The sequence below is a fragment of the Coloeus monedula genome, assembly GCF_965178545.1.
Source record: "Coloeus monedula genome assembly, chromosome: 11".
Taxonomy (NCBI): domain Eukaryota; kingdom Metazoa; phylum Chordata; class Aves; order Passeriformes; family Corvidae; genus Coloeus; species Coloeus monedula.
The window spans coordinates 10,847,564-10,867,141 of NC_138791.1; the positions used below are offsets into that span (position 1 = coordinate 10,847,564).

The 19,578-nt window shown below is 41.4% G+C and overlaps 1 protein-coding gene across 1 annotated transcript in view; it reads left to right on the forward strand.

Annotated features, from left to right (window-relative positions):
• Positions 1 to 19,578, forward strand: part of LOC309577172 (netrin-4-like) — a gene marked incomplete at both ends in the record, with an annotated part of 42,744 nt that overhangs the window by 14,291 nt on the left and 8,875 nt on the right. The window contains 3 exons of the mRNA XM_082289001.1: positions 4,406 to 4,669; positions 16,463 to 16,589; positions 16,939 to 17,127. Coding sequence (XP_082145127.1) covers positions 4,406 to 4,669; positions 16,463 to 16,589; positions 16,939 to 17,127 — 580 coding nt within the window. The remainder of the gene's footprint in view (positions 1 to 4,405; positions 4,670 to 16,462; positions 16,590 to 16,938; positions 17,128 to 19,578) is intronic.

Here is a 19,578-nt window from a genome sequence, read left to right on the forward strand (position 1 = left end):
ATATTATTTCTGCCTTTCTGCAAAAGGCAGAAGTCAAATGTCTATCTGTATAGACAGAATTTGCTTCATAGGCTTTCTAATTACAAACCTTGTGAACTGAAATAAAAGGAACAAATAACACAGTGAAAAGGTGGAAAAAGTGGAAAGGTCTCTTCCTACAGCTCATGACTCTAGGAGTTACCTAATACTTAGATCCATTTATAATCTAATCTTTAGTACATTCATGCATCAATGGCTGAGATGGCCAGACTCTTATCTTTTGCCTGTAATTACTAAACTTACATCTATGAACATCCTTCTCCAGGAATTCTCATTGAAATTTTCCAGATACAAGTTTATTAATATTCCTCCCATTGCACAAAGTACTTGAATACCCATATCCCATTTTTACGAAAGAAAACAATACATAAAACTGAGTTTCTACTGAAATCAGTCCAGAACAGCATTAGACCCTAGTACTTGCTGAGCAATTGTGCTGGGGCTATGACCAAATAATTGCATTCCCAACTCTGTATTTTTATTGAAGTGACACCTTTTCCTTTTTTAAAGAAATAAAATTCTTTCTTAAATCATGCAAAATTATCGACCCATACATATCTGTCTCTTAATTTAGGATCTATTTTTCCTTAGGGAACTATAAACCCAAACACATTTATTTAAAACATAATCATGCATTTATTACACAGAAAAAAAGTTTAGGGAGTTGGTTTTGTTGGGTTATTTATTTATTTATTTATTTATAGTTAAATTATGCATTTATGCAAAAGTAATTCCTGGCATGTAAGGAGAGATACCAATTCCTTTAAAAAAATTTATCCCAATCTAAAATTACTTGAATCAATATATACAGTAGTCTAATGAGGAGAAATTATGGATACTAACATCTTGTTCTTGACAGTAGGGCAAGCTATATGTTAAGGAACCACTTTATGACTGGCACTCTAATGTCAGAAGAAACATTCAATAAAGTATTAAAAATGAGGCAAGAGATGGTGATTACCTTATATGATTTCCTGTGCCCAATAATTTTAACCACCCAAATTTCAAGGAGAATGGGACATCCAGAAGGGACGAGAGAGAGAAATTCCATTTTCCAGTTTTATGCATATGTGAAATAAAACTGCTAAATTGATATAAGTATGAAATAAAACTGCTACCTCTGTGCAAAATGTAGCTCACCTAAACCTACTTCTATTGGCACAACATATCTGCTGATCAAAATGTCTTTGATTTTTACAAAGCTGAGTAAGGTTAATTCCTTACTGGAGGTTGAATCCTAGAAGAACATTTAAGTGCAGCTCCCAGAAGACCTCGCTAGTGTTATATCACCCAAATCAGATCTTTAACACTTAACAAGACTTGCCTTGGGAGAAATAAGGACAAGCAAATCTAGTCTCACCGGTGAGCTTATTCCAGACAGAAATGTGTAATGAATTAATCATACAAGCAAACTCTTGTACCTCAGCTGGAATGGAATACTGTTTTTGTCTTAAAAGGATGCCACAATCCCTATGGGACTTCCAAGCTATTAATGTCTCTACTCACAAATGATGTTCAGTGTTCTAATGGGGTATGGAAAATGCCAAAGCAACTCCTCTCAAGAGAGGCAAGGCCAGAAATGAAAATATTTGCAAAACAATAAAGCCACAGGAAACCAAACCTTTTTCTAAGCTGTCAAGCAAAGAAATAAGAAACAAAACAGCTTGGTGAAAGCAAGTGGCCCTTTGCTGAGAGAAGAGCCCCTGACAGCTGCTCTTTGCCTAAAGAACTCAGTGCTCTCAGAATGCCAATTAAGACATGGGGAGGACGGATAATTGACTGGAGACCCCAAAATATGAATCCATCTGTTTAAACTTGTCATGCCATGTACAAAATAGGTTTCTAGTAGTGCACAGTATTTTCTTTACAGTTACTATAATACAGTGCAAAACTGTTGCTATCAAGAAGATGTATAGTGCCAGAAAGTAAAATAAACCCTTTGGCCATTATCTGCTGATTTTTTTCAGAGAGACTCAGTGAAAACTCTTGTTCTCCACCTCATTCACCCCTCCTCTCTGTCTCCTTTGAGGAGTCCCATAGCTGTTCACAGCTGGGATCTCTGGCACAGAGATGCGAGGCCTCTTGCCCAGCCTTGTATAAGGAGGTCACTGGCAGGACCAGAGCAGATCCTGCAGAAACCAGTGCTATGTCAATTACCTTTCTGATGTCTATTTTCTGTAGCAAAGTACCTCTAGCATTTATGTTCTCAAGCCACTTATCTGGTGGCTATCCTCTGGAGATCCATCTGAAAGGAGATACCATTTTTACTAAGCATGTATATTAGAGAAACCATAGACAAGAATGCTAAGTGTGAGAATAGAGCTTGTAAAAGCCAGTGACTAAATAGACTGTTTTACCCTCGATTCCTCTGGTTTATGCCAATTTAAACAGTTTCACAGGGACTTTTAACCATTCTTTGAGATCTCTGAGCTCAGCAGGCTCTGCAGAACTGTTCCACCCAGTTCTCTGCCTTGGTCTTAGTTTAACTGATAACATGGGAAGGAGATGTGTGTGTCAGTACACAATCAGGCACTCTGGACTCTGAGAAGGCACTCCACCTCTGTGTGGTCCACGGAGGACTGGGAAAGAGAGAGGGTTCATGAAATGGTTTCCACTAAAATCTCAGATCATCCTGGATTAGGGGAACTGGACAGATATGGGGATTTGGTTTTTGTGCTGTGAATCCATCAGTAAGGGGAATGCTGGTCACCTGGGCAAAACAGAATGAGCCATTTGCTTATGGTTCCATTGACCAGGGGAATGTAGACATAGGGGTGGAAATGCTTGGGCTATTTTGTCATGGCTTCATTGGTCAGGGGAATGCAGGCACCTGCATTGCATAGCCTGGGCAATCTGCCCACAGCTCTATCAAACAAGGAACTGTGGGCATCTCTGATCCCACCAAGCAGGGCTGCTTGCAGCTTTGTAAGTAGCTGACCATATAAGAGAAGACAATTAAAAGCAAAAAAAGAATAGAGCTTACCAAATAGAAAACACTGTGGACAGGTGGGAGAGGTACCTGAGTTCTCTGTGAAGCCTGCCAGCTGATCCTGTTAATTAAGGGGATTTCTCTTCCCATGTGCCATCAACATACAACAGAGCTATCTCCTAGGCATATACCACAAGCTCTTTTGTGGCTTCTGCAAGCGAAAAGGAGCAAAAGTACAAAATGCTACAAGTATTTAAACAGATCAGTTAACCAGGAAGAAAGAAAAAGAAAAAGAAAAACTGAGAGAGAGAAAGAAAGAGGGAATCCCTATGGAAACAAAGATTTCACATGGCTAATACTAAGAGAGTGAGTCAGACAGATACTGTGACCACTTATAAAGCAGGGCTACAGAATCCCAAGGGCAAGTCCCGCTGCCATGATGGAAAAGCTCAAGCAGAGGAGAAAACAACTGTCAAATTGGAGTTAGCACATCTAAGCCTGGAAACAGTGCTAACAGTTCTCTGTTTTGCTGGCAAGGACTGCGGTGCAGCCCTCCACTATCAACCTTTCCCAAAAGAAACAGAAACAAGCACACCCTGAGAGACAGAGAAGACAGAGAAGGATAGAGTGGTGATGAGCTAAAATACAACAGTCACTGTTAAACACCAAATTAGAACTGTGATGCTCAAAACCCAACTGTTGCTGCTCTGGAGAACTATCAAACAGCAAAAATGCTGTGACAAAAGTGTAACAACCTACAGACAGCCAGCAGGCACCAAGCACCTTGGGTGCTGTGAACTCACTGCTCTGTAGCTGTTTCTAAGGAGCAAACCACCTGGCTTTGTTTGCACACAGGGTTCTCTCAGTGCTCACTCACCCTAAGCTGAGCTGTGTTTCCAGCATAGTTCAAGTGACCGAGTAAAAAGTCTGATCACAGTTTCCACTTCTTTCACAGATTAGTGCCTTAGTTTACCTGACTCTAGAACTCATGCTAAAGCCATGCTGCTAAAATGGTTTCAGAAATTGGGATGGCATTTAACACTGCAGTTATGCCAATAAACCTTGGATTTCTCTGAGTGACACTGTTGTCACTTGGCTCAGAAACATAATGAAGTGGACTTATCTTGTCCCTTGACATATTGGCTGAACTGCAAGAAGTGACAGGGCTCAGTAACCCCAGGGAGTGATGTTTAAATGAAGGCTTCTCCCATCTCACACCTGAGATGGCATGAAAGCAGGGACACAGTCACTTGCTGAGGCTTGGCCAGCTGGTGGTAACTCAGCTGTGATGCTTTGGGATCAGCCACAGCCCCACAACTGCTTATGCAGAGTCTTCTAAATAGGAACTATTGCTTTTTCCTGAAGATCATCTTGGGACATTTGCTGTGTATGCAGAGTCCTGTATGTGTTCTGGGATGTGAACCTTGTCTCTTTCAGGTGATTTATCGTGCCTTAAGTCCGGCTAACAGGATTGAAGACCCTTACAGTCCTGAGGCTCAGGATCTCCTGAAGCTCACCAACCTCCGCCTGCTTCTGTTAAAAAGACAGGAATGTCCATGCCATGGCTCAGGAGTGGTAGAGAAACCCCAGAGATTCGCCCACTATGCTATTTATGACCTGATCGTCCGGGGAAGCTGCTTTTGCAATGGGCATGCAGAGGAATGTGAGCTTGCCAACAGGACGGGAGTCATGGAGAACATGGTGAGTTCCAGACATTTACCAGCTTCCTAGACTTGCTACTTGCTTCTGTTGCCTCAGCCTAAATGTTTATTTTGTGTGTGATGCTGTCTCAGCCTCCCTAAGCCTATCCAAAAAAAGGGCAGCACAGTCAATCCACATTAGTGAAACCTACACCACTCCGGGAAAATATTTTCTATACTCCTTTCTACAGTTTCATGCATAATAACTGCATTGCTAAAAACTCTGGACCTCAAGATAGCTATAAATTGAAAGTGGCCTTTGTCATTGGAACAGAGATTCAACCCCAAATACAGTGAATGAAATCTCCTATGCCTGCACAGAACTGAACTACTATCTTTGATGCAAAGTCTGCCCTGAGCATAATTTCAGCCTCAGATCTCAGATTTTCTGAGTTTGTGAGACATGAGCAGTTCTGTCATACTTAGGGTTTCAGCCGTCACTTTTAGGCTTTCAACCTTCTGTGTTCTTGTTACTTTCATAACAGAGACAACAGTGTTCAGGATGTGAAAATAATTTCCACTCCCCTACTCTCTTATCCATGCATCTTTAAATGAGTTAGAATTTTTTTAAAAAAAAAGCCAAACCTTGTAGTAAAATTGTATCTGTAATACTTGGAGTATCCCTACCCTGTTCAGACTTTTATCTGCATTTGACTCAGGATGTGCACAAGAGGAGTTGAGTGTGAATGCAAACTCAGACAGTGAAATTCAGAAGGAATGACTGATGACTCCTTTTTGATTTAGCTGCAAGCATTGTGTAGAGAAGTGTAATAAAAGTTATGGGGAGGTTTAATCTAATCAAATATCTAGACACATACATCAGAGACGGAATTCAAGCCACTTTAAACTAGTCAATAAATATCTCTCCTGGATCCAGAAGTCTCTGTCTCTGTATTGGGTTTTGAAAACCCAAATAACCCTTAGAATTCTAGTCCCTGGTACACTCTGACATAAAAGACTCAAGAAAAACATCCTAAGCTAATTTCTGTCCCTTTAGATATAAGGTACACTTGACATTTTGGCTTATGTTATTTTGGAATGTGCATTCATTGTCTTCCTTTCAACTTTTCTAGGTCCAGAGGTAGATATTGTAAGATAATTAGGACTGTATGACTTTCAAATAATTTCTGAATCTGTACCATCTGTGGTATAAATCCAAGATTCAGCTACACTATGTGATACTATCAGATTCAAACAATATAGACTCACTTAAATCATAACTGTGTGGAGAAAAGCTGTTTAAAGAGTGCATCATCCTTACTGCAAACTGTTAAATATACACATAGTGAAATCAAATAGATGAATAACACACTAAGTGAATGCAGCTGGTAGAAAAATAAACATTCTGCCCATCAGAAAAGGGAAACACAATATTGTGTATGTTACTAGCATAACCACTGTAAACTATGACTGGATATTTTTCCCACTGGTCACAAGGGAATAGAATCTTTTTGTGCCATCAATGACTTCACGGGGCAGAAGGTGAAATAGTTTTGATGAAATTCACTTCATGAGTGACTCATGTCCCAGGAGAGAGAGGGTGGATGCAGCACATGATTCACACAGATATTATCAAGTCTTTGTCTAAGCAAGGATTCAAACACAGCTGTGCAAAAAATAAGAAAAGCCTTCTGTAATTTTAACTGCCTCTAGAATCCTAGAAGAGGCCTGGAAAAGACCACAAGTGGGCTGGTTTGTGTCCTCACATAAATGTATGATCAAGCACACCTAAACCATTCACTAGTGAACACTTGTGGAATGAGATTTTCCTGACAAAGTACATTCAAGCTCTTCTTTAGTGCCCACCTAAATAATCTCTGCTGCAAATTAAGGTGATTCCTTCTTGTCCCCTCCTCCCCAATGACGAAAGTGAGCAGTTGATCCTCCTTCTGCAGATATGATTGAAAGGTTTTTACCATATCCTTCCTTAGGTTCTATTTTTTGTACTAACCAGAGAAGTGTGAAACCCTAGGTGGTAAAAACTTAAAATTCTACTCCCAGGTCACACAAGCCTGGAGTAAAGATGATCATGTTACTGTGCTCATCTTTTCTGTGCTTTAGACATTACAACCTAAGTCTTTCTCAAATACAAAAGAAAACCCACTCCTGGAAGATCCAGGTCTCTGGATCCTTTTATATTTTATCTAATACTTACCAATGATGCTCTTGCAGTGGTGATGGGAGAGTTCACATAGGTCCAGATCTCAGGGTTTGGTTTACACAGCCAGCATGAGGGAGTTTATGTAAGTGTGTAACTTCCTGGCTTGCAGTTCAGTAATCTCCTTGCCTACAAGCAGGAGGAAAAAAGCCTTTGCTGTTGAATACCAATGATACAGTTCCTATCAGCCAAACTACACTGCAAAAAAATCTTTGCCATTTTGCAATTTCTTGGCAGAGGAAAGGTGCTCTGCTTTCAGTCACATGGTAATGGTGACCCACACAAAACAGGGTGTGGAAAAGATGTTACAAACAAGGCACATCCAGAAATAATCTGATTCAATCCACAGGCCACATCTAAAGGTACACACAGGCAGAACAAGTCCCAAGACACAGAGTTTTAATTGTGAGTGGTGTGGATGATGTCACAGATTGAAGGCAGAGCAGCTTTATGTTTCCTGGGCTGCTATTAGGTAATTAAATAAAATGCTGCAAAAAATAAAGACCACCACGGAAAGTCTTAAGTAATATGAGTTTCAGCCTCTTAATTGATCATAGTCCTCCTATGATGTGTTTATCTTCTGTAGTTAACAAAAACAAAACCAATTTCATGTAGAAAACAACTGTAATTGTTTGACATGGGATAGGCCCAAAATCTGAGATCATTCTGCACTTGGGTCTTAGAAAATGCATTATTAAGTTGTAAGTCTGCTCTCCTTACTCTGAGAGAAATGTCTTCCATTTTAATACTACTAAGACTGCTAAATTGATACTGCATGGAGGCTAAATAATGGAGAAAATTAAAGCAAATTTCTTGATGCTTTTGAACCAATACTTTTCAGCACTATTTTGGAGGGACTGGATGATCTATGGGTATTAGATGATCTATCAATGATGAGTTTATCTGTCACTTCAGTCATGGCAACCTATTCAGCTTCTGGCTTCTCCACTGAGGCTGCCAATAAGAAATGCAGCTCTGGGAGAAAAAATGTCACAGATGCCACAGTGTCATAGCAACAAATGGATACAAGAAAACTGCAGATTGTAAACCAAACGTCCAAATGGTGCATCATTCCTCATAGCTTGAAATCCTACGTTGTTTCATGCATATTTCTAGTCATAAGTTTGTGAAAATACAGTGAGATTCAAAATAGGCTCATGGGATCCAGTGAAAAAATTATCTGACTTCTTATTTTGGCAGCAAAACAGTAATAATTACTCTTTCTGTGGGCCTTTTTTTTTTTTAAACAAGCCATGAACCCACTTCAACACAACTTATCTAGATGGCATTTCCTGTAGGAACTACTGAGAATATCATGTTGGATAGGAGGAAAACTTTGAGAAATTAGGATGGGAGCTGTAAATAGGCAAGAAATTTCAGGACAAACATATCTTGAATGTGGGGTTTGTTGCTATTGACAGTGATGTTTTCTTGGCTTCCTCAGACCAAAAAGAAAGGAGACACAGAGATGTCATTCCTCACCCAACTTCAATAGCTTCTTAAGGTAGCTAAGGGCAGTATTCTCTTTTCTGAATATAACAGCCTGCATTTTTCAAACTCTTACAAATACTTCCTCGGTCAATAAAGGAAATTATTGAGATAGTATTTTGCCAGAGAAACTAGAGAAGCTTTTTGTTTTTAAATGGGGGGCATCAATATGCTGTTATAACTGCCAGGACCCAGCCAGCTGAATGCATCTAGTCTTGTTCTATGGTTGGATGCAACAGAACATAATCCTGTCCAAGGTATTGACACTGCAGGATGTACAAAGTTATGTGTGTCTCCACATAGCTGTCAAGTTTAGGATCTGCTTTGATGACCCATTTTAGCTGAGTCCAGAGGTGCTTCCAGAACAAAGTTTACAAAGCAGAAAGTGCACATGGACAGAACATAGAATCTAGACCAAAGTCCTTCTTGTTTGCCAAACATTTCACAATGCTCTTTCTAGCCCGTGAGAAGTAAGTATGGAAAGAGGAAAGCAAATGTGGATTAAAATGTTTTTGTATAAAGCATTAGGGTTTTTATTTTTACTTGTTAATTGTTGGTACCTACACTGCCAGGAAATTCTTACAAGTGGCCTCGGATGTTTCTTTTGCTTCTTTATCCTGTTTACAGAGACAAACTAGACTCCCTGTGGGCCTGATCCTCCACAATGAAGCAAATGGAAAGTTTTCCACTTACTTCAAAGGGAGCAGGATCTGGTTCTAAGTAGGATTCCTTGTTTGGCATAATGAAGGTTACATAAGGTAAAACCTGCTTTTTCACATCAATTTTCTAGGTGACCAGGCTATGGTAACCCCTGAAAATATTATCTACCTCCTCTTCAGATATCTTGTGCAGTTCTATTCATAAGCCCCAGCTAAGTTTTCACATTATCTGATTCCAGCTGTGCCCAGAACTCAGAGATGCAAGACATGCCATTCACTTTCAGGAGGTTTGAACAGTGGTATTTACTCATTATGCTGTGATTCAGACATTCACTTCTTAAAATACTGAGTCTCATTTTCCTTGCTGCTTCCTCCATTCTTAAGACACTCACCAAGAGCTGGTGACCTGCTGCAATTCAGATGCTGCATTTCAGCCTGACAGCTGTTTATCATGTGCAATTTGTTACAGATTGATAATGGAGTTACTGGCACCTCAGGCAAAAATAAGCTTGCCCCCAAAATCAGTAATAATCAAGGTAGAATTCAGAAAGAAAACAATAAGAAAGCAGAATGAAATATGGACTGAGGGGCAGCCAGGTGTGTGTAAAGCCTGAGGGAGGTGAATTCAGGCAGAGGGTGGAGCTGTGTCTTGAAACTGTCACAGGCTGAGTGATATCCCCTCACATGAAACATGAAAACATGAATTTTGTACCCCTTCCTGTCTATTTATCCTGTTTATCTCTTGTTACTGTTGAAAAAAGTTCTTAGGGATGTCAGTCTGAATACTCAGCTAAACACTATCACTGATTTTTCTCCACCATTACCAGTTCAGTGAATTTGGAACCAGCAGCAGCTCATTCACTCACTCACTGCTATGGAGATCAAAACCTGTATGGGCTCAGGTGGCTCTGCCACAAGTGTCTACAGCTCTACTTATCCTTCAAGTTCCTGCAGATGTAATTTGCCAAAATCACCAAGTATGAGCCAGAAACTCAGTTCCCTCAGAAAACACCCATATGTGTACTAGTTTTCAGACATATACACGTGTTAGACCTTTTTCCACAAAACAGGAAGTGAGAGAGGAAAATAATGGCTTTTCTCATTCCTCATTAGAGCAGGAATTTGAGCTGTCCATCTTCCCACAGCAGGCACTATAATCTGGGACTTCCTCCCAAATCACTGATTCTCTCTGCGACTTTGAAAAAGTTGAAGGAAATTTTTAGTTTGGCCTCTTGTAAGTTGTATGTGCTCTCCTTAGGACTTGATATTGAAGGATTTCTTATAAATCTGCATGGATATGTCTTTTCATTGGAGAGACCACAGAGCCCATTTGAACTGTAAGAGAAGCAAAGCAGAATAGCAGACACTCTTTCATTTACCCAAGCAAAATGACCCAGGAAGAGTCACTTTACTACAAGCAGGTAAGGGATAGCCTCTGATGTCATTGAAAACTGCTGTATCCCAAATTTCTCTGATGACATTGCAGCATGAATACAGAGTCCAAAGGCAAACATTTTTTCCAAATCAGCAGCAGTTGCTCTGACCTGGAAGGCTTCCAAATTTAACCTTCATACATTAGGAAAAAAGCCCCCAAACAGACTGAGAGTAGCCCAGGAGGAGGAGCAACAACCACAGTGTTTACTGAAAGGACAATAGGTAAAGAAACTAAATGGGCAGAGAGAAAGTGAGAGGCTTCAGGTATTTATACAAAGCTGAACAGAGTTTAGAAAAATTTAAAAACTGCAGGACAAAGAGGTGGAAAACTTTCACTCACTTTCTAAACTGTGGATCAGAATTCAGGTGAAGCAGCTTTGTGCAGTCAAAGGTGACTAAGTATCATGTAATTTCTTGGAATGTTGCATGAAAACAGGATATAGTTCTACACTATGTGCTATAAATCCACCCGAAGTTACAGAGCTCTGTGGAAGAACTACTGGATGAAATTCATGGCTTAGTATAGCAGGTCAAGCTAAATGATTGGAACTGATCATCCTGACATTAAAATCCACAAAGCTGTAACCTCCTCTATGTCCTGATTCAAAGCTGCTCAGGGGGTTGATGTATAAATCAAAGCCTTTGGCAACAACACCAGACTTGTAACAGCATGACTGTACTGTGAGACAGATGAGGGAATTAATCCAGATTAAAAATACTAGTGCCAAGGGAAAAAACCCCTTGGTTTAGCTTTTTTCCAAACATGGTTTGGTTTTACAGCCCAATTTATACACGACTCAGGGAATGATGTAGGTGATAGCATAGAAAGAAGTAGTGAGGAAATGTCTCAAATTGAGATTACCCCAAAAAAGTTTACATCATGAAGCCACAGTCCAAGAACACAGCTGCTATACCAAAATACAAAAGTAGAACTTGCTTTCACACGGCCATTAAAGCCAGTATGATGGTGATTGGGTACAGCAAAATATTTGTGTTCCTTTCCTGGACTAATAATATCCCCTAAATTCAGGTATGTCAGTTTATAAACCTCTACCCTTTGCAAAATTGATTAGAAACCTTGAAGCATGATGAAGCTAGAATATTAGCATTTAAAGCAACAGTTTTCATTTTTCAAAGCTGACAGCCTGCATTAGTGACAGGAGCAACCCCAACTGAATGCACTTGGAGAGCAAGACTGCAAGAACACAAACTGTCCCAGGTGATGCACACGGGACTTCAGACTCGTATTATGAAATAGGAAGGTTTACACAATCATACAATCTGCCTGCCTGCATCTTTTTTCTCAGATCCATTCCCCACAATAACTTTGGAAGACACCATCCAGTTTCAAAAAAATTTGTCAGAGCAACTGAACTCTCAATACAATGAATGGGAAAGAGACTATACAGTTATCAGAGTAACGAGGAAAAGCAGATGAAGGGAGGCATCATAAAAATAAATTTCATAATGTATCCAAAGTACTCAAATATTGCAGAAATAAGCACAGTGTAGAAGTCCATACAGGCCTAAACACTTTTGTATCTAAGGATCAGGATATGTCAAGTGATGCAGTGTTACCTATGGAACAAAGGATAAAGTGAAATATAGCGAGACAGAAATCCCCTGGATCTCAATTTTTCAGCTGCTGTACCAATACATTTATATGCATTCATGTAAATCAGCGTCATAAACTACTCAGGCTTTAGCTAAAAACTGGCTGGTTTCCTAACTGGCGGCATGGATCTTGCCTCTGTTGCTCACACCTTGATTTCAAGCTTCCTCCACCTGGACTGCCAGCTCCAAATGCAGAAAGCTGAAGTATTTTTTACCTCTGGTGCCTCCTTGTAGTCAGATATCCTAAAGATTCCAATGACATTAATCCAGTGGCAACCAAAGTGTTATTATCAGTGTCCTGAGGGCACTAATAGAACTTTAACAGCCCTGACCAGCCCCACCTGGGACTCTTACCTGTGCTCTCTGTCCATTGGCTTGGGGATTCTATTTAAGCTCAGCCCTGGGCTCTTACTGTGTGTTTGAGCTGTGTTTTGGATGTGCCTGTTTGTATCCCTGCTTCTGGCCCTGCTTCCTGGGGGGATGCTGGGGCTCTGCTCTAGGTTTGTGCCTTCTCTCATGGTGCCCCCTTTGCACCCTCCCCTGGCATGTGCTGTAGCTTGTCTCTCATCCTGCCCTCTGAATGGCCTTTGTATCCATGTTGTGTCTTTCTTGGCCTGTCTCTTGCTGCTCCTGAATTATCCTAGTCCCTTTCCTTTTTGTTTCTGGGCTGTCAGTGGACTGCAGTGCCAGCTCCCTGCTCTGCCCACAGTGCTTGGGATGATTCCCCCCTCAGTAAGGGCACAGCCTTTGTTGTTGAAAACCTCAACTTGCAGCTCTTTGGGCCTTAAAGAGCAACTGGTCCTTGTTGCTTCCTGACAATCCTCTACTTATTAATCATCATTATTGCCATGTAAATCTGACCCTGCTTTCTAGGGCATAGAAAAGTGTCAGCATAGTTCCCCTGGATCTGTACTTGTCTGATTATCTTCTCTTCCTTGGCATGATATTTGTCTTCCAGTGAGATCCAGTCCATCCTGAGATCTTGCATTTGGTAGAGATTGCAATTTTCTAGCTTTTGGTCACACTTTGGTGAGGGAAATGCACACTTGTTTCAGCAGTGAATAACAACTAAGGGACACACCTGCTCTCTTTGTGTTGGTGTTGAGTGTGACTCTCACATTCTCCTGTCCCTAAGCAGATATCCCATTTCCTATTTTATCTCACAGTTTCCTGTATTTCATTCTTGTTCCTTCCTGGATTTTAGTCTCTGGCTGCCTCTCCTATCTCTTCCTCTCTAACAGAACAAATTGCCTCCTTACTCACAGCCACATCACCTACCCTTATTTCAGCCCACACTTAAACATAACAGGTCTCTTCCACAGCTTTTCCTGCATTAACCAGTCTTTCTGTGATGGCCACTTACATCCATTAATCACTTTCCTTGCATGTTTGGTGTGAGCTGTTAATCTCTGCTCTCTTCTCCTGTCCAAATCCTTTCTGTAATTCATTGTCACCTCATGTTGCACTCTCTTCTGCAGCTGTTTCACCTATGAATGCTACATGAGGTTACTCTCCATGGAAAAAATAATTCCTTGATTCCCATGCCCAGACAACCCATGGCAGACTACTTTCTCTTTCATTTTCCTTTACCTCTGTACTAATACCAATCAATTCTCTTTGCCTTGTTCTTAAACCTATACAAAAAAGGTTAGTACCCAAATCTAACACTTTTTAAAAGAAGTTCCATGCCAGCTTCCCTGTTTCCCTGTGCCTGCTCAATGGCTCTCCTGCTGACTGTCTACTTGGCTTTTCAGCCCTTTTGTCTAAACCAGTTATCCTTCCACATGTATTTGGTAGCTGTTCCATAGCAGGGATCACAGGTAGGAAACTTCTTCTCTGTCCTGCTCACAACATGCAACAAACTACAGTTCACAATGAACCAGTGGGCAGTGAGCAAACTAACACATCTACTTTCCAAGGAATAACTCGACCCTTCCTTTCCTCTCTCACTGAATTTTCCTGTTTATTTTTCTGAATAATTGTTCGTAAGTGTTCACACCATCTGTGCTGCGCACTGTAAGCGCAGGGTCCTGTGGAATAATGAATATTTGATCATGTCATTCAAGGCTAAAACAAGATTGCATGGTTTAATTCTGCCATTTCCCAACTGCACAGTCTCAGCATTTTTCATATAATTTTTTTAATATAGTGAATACACAGCTTTTGTATATATTTCTAAAAAATCAAATGGGCTAACTTACAGATTTTGCATAGAAATACATTTCAAGAAGCATTTCCTAGGAAGTGAAGAGAGCCAGGATTTTGTTCTGCTCTATTTTAGAATGAGCTTTAAAGTTCAGGTGGAGTCTGGAGACGTTCAAATCTATAGTTCTGGGTCAGGTTCATTTTTACCTTTTCTCTGTTCTCTGGCTTCTGAAGAACGGCCCCTATGACCACAGGAGAGAACTTAAAGCCTGAAATGTCACACCCAAACAGGGAAAAGCACAACGCTGTTGTATTAGTATTTCCGCCTTTGTCTCTGAATTTCTCATCCCATTTAGTGCCTTGAAGGTGGGTGGGTTCCTAGTGCGGGGTCCGAGAGGCCCCACGCAGGTGCAACGCGCCGTGTCCCCCGGGGTGCTGGCGTGGGCTCTGAGCTCTGTGCTCAGTGTGCCGTGAGGAGCCAGCGACCCTGCCAGCTGGCCATGGAGGGCGATGGCATCAGCTGCAGCCGATCCCTCTGCTTGCTACATCACATTTCTGCTCGGGGAGGATTAGAAACCAGGGCAGCAGAGAGCAAATTGCTGCAGGCACATGAGTTTGGGGGCAGGGGAGCACGTCCACACTACCGCTCTTTTGGACGCCTCTCTCCTGATCCCGAGCAACCTGCTCTGTCAGATGGGGAAAAGGGGGGACTGCAGGGAGAGCCTGACTTTCAGGAAAGGCCATGGAAAAACATAACTCATGCTCATGGTGAGATTAAAGGATTAAAGGTAATTCACACCCCAGTCAAAATGAAATTTCAGTCTTGGTTTTTGTGTTCATGTGCAGTGGGCAGAGCTGTGCTGAGCTCAGGATCCTCAGCAGGCCATGGAGGGACAGGGGTCTAATCCCTGATTTCTGTGCATTTCCTGCTCTAGACAAGTGTCTCCTGGCATAATAGCAGCTGTTCTTGTGATAAATGTAGAACATGACTTATGGTACTACCCTTCCCTTTCTCTCACACATTATACTTGATATTTTCTCAAAAAAATTTGTCTGTGAAATCCTTTCTCTGAGGCTTTGCAAACAGATATTGGAATACTATTTCTTTACTAAAGAGAAACCCAAATAAAAACAAGCAACAACATAAAAATCGTCCTGTAAGGCCCTTCTTAGGTGTGGCTTGATATTACACAATCTGTCTGCTTTATTCCTGGTGTGTAAAATGACTTGAGAGCAGACGTAGTTTCAACAGTAACTTTCTCTTTGAAGGCTGGAGTAGCTCAGTTTCTAAGTTCTGGTTTCTGGTGTGAATACCTTCTTCCAAATCTGATATGTATTTGAGTATTTCCATGACTTAAAATCACTATTGTGTTCCAATGAAGGCAGGTAAGTACAAAGGAAGCAAGTTCTTTCTTCACGTAATTTTTCACACAAATAGTCAGAGAGAATTATTCAGCCAGTCTTAGTCAAGACCTTTTGCACTTTGTTTGCACATCAAATATTATGTATTGTTTTCTAGCTTCGATGGGTTTATATACTTAAGCCCCATTCTTCAGCCAGCTTTTGCTCATTTTTGTTGAACGTCTTCTAACTCTTCATTTATCTGGTAGTAAGATGTTCAAAACTGAACACAGCATTGCAGGTACAATTTTCTGTCCATGTGGAGTTACAGTGCTCTTACTTCCATAGCCCAAAATTTTACTGGGCCTTTTCTACTAATCTAATTTATATTTATTCATATGTAAGTTGGCAGGCTGGTACCTATTGTACCTAAGTTAAAACATCAGTGCTTTCCTCATAGAATGTGTGGTTTTTGGTTAGTAATTCGTGGTAATTTCACTTCCCTATATTTACACTCTCTTCCAGACCAGTGTTAATGTCAAATAAGACAGAGCCCAGCATCCTCTGTCAGCCTGTGCTCTCCTGTAACTTGGCTCTGCTAGCCCAGAGTGTATTTGATACTCTTTGCATGCTCTTGCCCTGAACTTGTAAATCAAAATAAGACCTGTTAGCTTACCCAATTTAGGGTCTAAAGGTTGTTCATCGATGCAGTAGTTAAATAGTCAACTGAGAGTTAAATTGTTGCTGTGTGCATTTTGTAAGATACAGGAAAAATTCCACATCATTAATAACTGTGAGAAGAGAGAGCTACACATTTTAGCTCCAGGCTCTGAGGGTTTCCTAAGAGAGCCAGGCAGCTGTGTGGGAATTGTGCAGAAGTCCCACCTCATCATGGGGCTGCTGGAGACTCCACCTGTCCTGTAGCTATTTGACTGTACTCTCTTTTCCCTGACAGGTCCATGGGAAGTGTGTGTGCAGACACAACACGGCAGGGGACCACTGTGAGAAATGTGCTCCACTGTACAATGACCAGCCTTGGAAGCCAGGAGATGGGAAAACAGGGGCACCAAATGAATGCAGAAGTAAGTGGAAGGGAATTTACTGACCCAGGCTCTCAGGATGAGCACTAACCATGCCAGCAGGCAAAGCTCCCTCACAACTTCTGTGATTTGCAGTAATGGTGCCATTACAGAAATTGGGGATAAATTTCTGGTCATGGATGGAGAATTTCAGTGTGCAGGTCGTTCTTCTGCATTGGGGCTATTGGAGAGTGGAATTTACAAGCCAGAAATTTGGTTTTTGTGCAGCTACATCCCCTCACATTCCCAGTTCTAGCAGGGTTTAAAATACTGCCAGATTGGTTTGGAAAATGATGCCATGATTACTGTGTCAGTTATAAAAGCCTGAAGGCCTTTCTCTTGTCCTCACCAGAGTGTCGCTGCCACGACCACGCCGAGAGCTGCCACTTCGATCTGAGCGTTTGGTTGGCCTCGGGGAAGCGCAGTGGGGGAGTCTGTGACAACTGCAAGCACAACACTGAGGGACATCGGTGCCAGAGGTGCAAACCAGGCTTTTACCGAGACAGAGGGAAACCCATGTCTTCTCCAGAGGTCTGCAAACGTAAGTGACCGTGTTACATGAGGTGAAAAATGAACGGTGGAAGAATCATTAAAAGAACAAAATAATTTCTATAGAATCAGTGACTCCTATAGAGGTAACTCATGAGTATTACTATAATTTCCTTGTATTCTTTTCCTAAACTACAAGGGGTTTTAATCAAAGGTGATCATCCTGATTTTTTTGTGTCTATTTGTCCCCATGTTATGACACATTTTTGTGATAACTGATTCAGTTCTCCAAATGCACTGCCTCCTGGGGAAAGGTACATTCTTCTTGTGCTTGGTTTTAAATTAATATGGTTCCTTTTCTCTTGAGGCACATTTTATTTACCTGGGGGTTTCTTCTGTACCTTTCAAGACTGTGTGAGCCTATGTGCAAGCCATTGTTAAATTCCATTCGATTGTGCAACATCTGTGCACATAAGTACATATAGTGGATGCAGAAGATGCAGGAGGCCTGGGACTGTGCATATTCACTTGGGAAAAAATACACTGGAACTCAGTCAGACTTATCTCCAGACTTTACAGCTGTGTTATGGGGTGCTCTGCCCAAATTAATTGCATCATTAACACTTCAGCAGAATGTGTTAGGGTGTGTCTCGGGCACAGAGGCACTAATGGCTGCACACAGAGGATGTACAACCTCTGGATTGAGATAGTTTGCACCCAGCCAGTCTGGCAAACAGCCCAAATCTCCCTCACTTAAAGTAAACATTTCTTGAGTATCCTGCCAGGCTTCACACATCTGATTCTATCTCACATCTATTTGAGAGGTTGCTATTTCCAGCACTATACCTAATTTCATTTTTTCCTTCAGATAGTTTTCCTTCCCCATAGCTCAGATATTAGTTGCCAGCACAGAGAACTTCATTCTCTGTTATCTGACCTCTTGCTCACTGACATCATAAGCTTTTGAAGCTTTTCTGACCCTTTTAAGGTTCTTCAACATGGCTCCTCTTAAACACTCGGGTTACTCCTCTCCCTAGGACTGTGTGTCCTGTGATATTGCTTAAACTTTCTGTGCCCAACGTGTGCAATGTTTCTGTTCTTTTGCATTCTTCCCACTGGAACTTGGTGACAGCAGACTGCTTCCACACCACCTTTTCTTCTCATTTTCACAATGTTCATCACAGAACATGGATCAGCAGACAGGGCAGAGGGTGAGCTCATCTGGCTCACCCTGTATCCTGTAGTGTTCTACGGTGGCCCCTTCCTAGTTCTGTTTCTACTCTGAGCAGATTTGCTCCAGGGAAATACTGTAATGACCCCAAATTGTTGTGCCAGAAAATTAGCTTTCAGTCTCATAGCACCTGAAGGAATCTGTGTATGAATGCTTGTACTGAGCAGCAGGGAGATGGTGCAGTAACCAGCATCATGTGTAATACTAGATAACTGCAAAAGTCAAGGAGCACTGGAGAGCAGCAAAGAGGAAAAAACATTGTTTGAAAATACAGCCTATCTGTGTGGAAACCCTAGAACAGTTTGCCTAGATGAAATCAGACCTTGACTCTACCTCTGCCTCTCTTGTCTGGTCTGGTTACAGGTGTCTCAGCAACCCCTGCCAATACTCTGCATAGCAAAAGAAAAACTGTTCAGAAATTTACCTTGCTGAAAGAGCTTTATTCCTGTTGTGCCAGTCAAGCATAACAATGTCCTTTTCACCTGGGAAGGTGCTGCTGCCAGCAGAAGGCCCCCAAATGCAATTGTCTCCACTCTGAGTTGCATGCCCAGGCCTAGAGAGCTGCCATCCTGCTTTAGTCACTGAAAGTTATATGTATTTTCTAGGCTCCTTGTTCTGTCAGTGGAGAAACAGTGGGACCTCTGGGGAATTATTTATTGCAGTCTAAGGTAGATGCCTGAAACAGATGGACTGAATTGCCCTCTAAAGCATGTCTATTTCCCTAAGAGGTACTCTGGATCACTGGCCTGCGCTAGAGTTTCTCTTAGCTGAGGTGAATCTAATGGGTTTGATTCAGCAGTAAAGGTAAGCACAACCCTATCTGTGAGTGACTCAAGTCAATGGGACCTTTCCCAAGGGTGTAAAGGCATTAGGAATGCTTGCCATATCAAGATATAAGGAAAGGCACTGCAGCCCACTTAGCTTTTATAGCAGTTGTGTGCATGATGCTTGTACCTCTCTGGGAATAGAAGGTACTCTGGGTATAACTATAGAGCTCAGAGAAAACTGGGAGGGAGGTGATTAATCTGCGCCTCTTCCCTTTTATTTAAGGCAAAGAAGAGAATTCCCTCAAAAAGATTTGACAAATTGCTTTAATAGATAGTGCTTTGTATGATGGAAGGCCTGATCCCCAAACACTTCCCCACGTGGATTGCAGGCTGTGTGTGTGTACTTCATGCTACACTGCACCTCTGCAGAGAATTTTCAGGGAACACTTCACTACTTTGGTTATTATCAGAGACAGCAAAACCAGAAACACAAATGGAGACAGGC